Source organism: Marmota marmota, unplaced genomic scaffold (genome assembly GCF_001458135.2).
Source record: "Marmota marmota marmota unplaced genomic scaffold, marMar, whole genome shotgun sequence".
Taxonomy (NCBI): Eukaryota; Metazoa; Chordata; class Mammalia; order Rodentia; family Sciuridae; genus Marmota; species Marmota marmota.
The window spans coordinates 1-2,372 of record NW_026001537.1 but is presented as its reverse complement, the minus strand read 5'-3'; the positions used below and the strand labels follow the sequence as shown (position 1 = coordinate 2,372).

The 2,372-nt window shown below is 37.9% G+C and overlaps 1 protein-coding gene across 1 annotated transcript; it reads right to left on the bottom strand.

Annotated features, from left to right (window-relative positions):
* Positions 1 to 576: 576 nt before the first annotated feature.
* On the bottom strand, positions 577 to 2,158 carry LOC107135138 (serpin B6-like). Its single transcript, XM_015477076.2, has 2 exons — positions 2,011 to 2,158; positions 577 to 749 (listed from the first exon to the last, which is right to left on the bottom strand). Exons 1-2 carry the CDS (start codon positions 2,087 to 2,089, stop codon positions 592 to 594), a joined length of 237 nt encoding a protein of 78 aa, XP_015332562.1. The 5' UTR covers positions 2,090 to 2,158; the 3' UTR covers positions 577 to 591.
* Positions 2,159 to 2,372: the final 214 nt, after the last annotated feature.

The following is a 2,372-nucleotide window of genomic DNA, read 5'->3' as shown; positions in this document are numbered from 1 at the left end:
AAGGGGCAAGTGGATAAGAATGATGGTGGAATGAGTTAGACATCATTACCCTAAATACATGTATGAAGACGTGAATGGTGTGAAAATACTTTGTGTACAATCAGTGACTTGAAAAATTGTGCTCTATATGTGTAATATGAAATGAATTGCATTCTGCCATCATGTATTACAAATTAGAATACATGAATAATTTACTTTAAAAAAAGAGAAAGGAGTGTGAAGGTACTGAGGAGAATGGGGAGGATCCAGGTCCACGAGGACCCTCAGATACCAAATTTGGAGTTTGAACTTTATCTCAAAAGTTCTGAGAAGCCAAGAAAGACCTAAAGTTAGCCTGAGAGCTACACCATCAGATTTGCCTTGGAGATTAACACACCAGAGCAAGTATGGCAGGTGACAGTAGGGGGTGCCAACAGAACCCTTGGTGTCATATAAAAGGAGGATAAGTATGAAAGCAAGGCCCCAAGGCTTCAGGGGGTCCTTGCTGCAGGGCTACCCTACGCCATGCAAGACACAGGCTCCATGTGGTGGCCTTCATGATCTAGAAACCACCGCAAACACAGGCCCTGTGTCTGGGAATCTCCTTTGTTACTATGCAACATTCACCTTGCTGACTTTAAATGGTCTCTCCTGGGTGAGCTCTTTGTCAAACTGTTTATCCCAGTTTCCTTTGAAGTAGATGGCATTCACGAGAACCAGTTTAGTGTTTGTATTCAAGGAACCTGGAGACAGCAACTCTGTAATTTTATCTGAAAGGAAAAATTAAAGAACCAGTTAGCTAAGAGTTTTCTGATGGGTGCATCAGTGATGATACGGAGAGGGGCCCACCTCCTCAAATGGTCAAGCACAGAGATAAAGGATCACATATGCCCCAAATAATATAAACAGATATTTGTCATCAAAACAAAGCAACAGTCCTGGCACCAAGAAAAAAAAAAAAAACTTTAAAGTTCTGGCAAGAAAAATACCATCATTTGAATAAAACATAAAATGAACAAGTAGATATCAGTAAGTGAATTAAAGGACTATTAAAAAAAGGATTATAGATTTAAATTTTTGAGGGGCCAGATATGTTTACCCCTATTTAAACACTACACTACACCACACACACACACACACACACACACACACACACACGTATGTATTGAAGCATCATGAACAGTTTTGTTATTATTTTTAGTACAATTTTTAACAATACTATTATTATCAACTAAAAATATTTAAATTTTTAAAAAGATGACTGGTTACAAGATGCTCTTTACAAATGTAAAAGCACAGTTTACCCAGACATAGTGGTACATGCCTATAATCCTACTGGCTTGGGAGGCTGAGGCAGGAGGACTGTAATTTTAAAGCCAGCCTCAGCAACGTAGGCCCTAAGCAACTTAGCAAGACCTTCTCTCTAAATAAAATATTTTTAAAAGGACTGGGGATTTGGCTCAGTGGTTAAGCACCCCTGGGTTCAAAGCCTGGTACCAAAAATTTTTTTTTTTTTTTTACTTTTACATTAACTTACATTAAAAACCACAGGTAAATGAAGATACTGCTAAGCAACTTGCAATAATGCATGAAAACTGTGAAGCATGAGCCCACACTACAAAAGACACAGCCGAGACCTGTCATGTGAATTTTTCCTTTGGTGAAAAGAAAGAACAGCCAACAACAAAAAAATTTAAGTGTGGATTGCTGACTACTGGAAAACATCACGGACACACTGAGAACAGCAGAGAGAAGAAGCTAGAGAAAATGTCATCCATTGACAGTATTTCAGCAGCAGATTTTAAAGTTTTCAAGAAGAAAAATATCATTCTTCATATTTGACAATCTTGTTAAGGAACTGAAAATAAGACTGATTAAAATACTTAAAAACAGAACAGGATGGGACTGTAGCTCAGTGGAACAGCATCTGCTCAGCATGCACAGGGCCAAGGGTTGGATCCCCAGCACTGCAAACAAAGCAACAACAACCCCACCATCAACAGAAACAACAAATAAAAACTATGTTTTTACCTTCTGTCTTTTTAGCTACCCAGGTGTTTATGTGTTTTCTGGACTCCTCTGTAGCATTCAGAAAGTCAAGCTCTTCCATCTCTGCTTGGTAGAATTTCTGGCAGGAATCTTTAAAAGACTAAATCAGAACGACATAATTGCATGGTTCCAAAAATAATTAACACCAACAGTGTACTTCTTTAATGTACAAAGCACAAAAATCAAAAATGTGCAGATTTAAAGATGTAATTTACAAATAAATATGTAGAATGAACCTAAAATCCACCTTCTCAGTTCTTGGCCATCTTTAAATGGCCCAAGTATCAAATAAACTTCATTGCATAAAGATGGCTGGATCTTTATGGGACTTGCTAAGCCTCAAG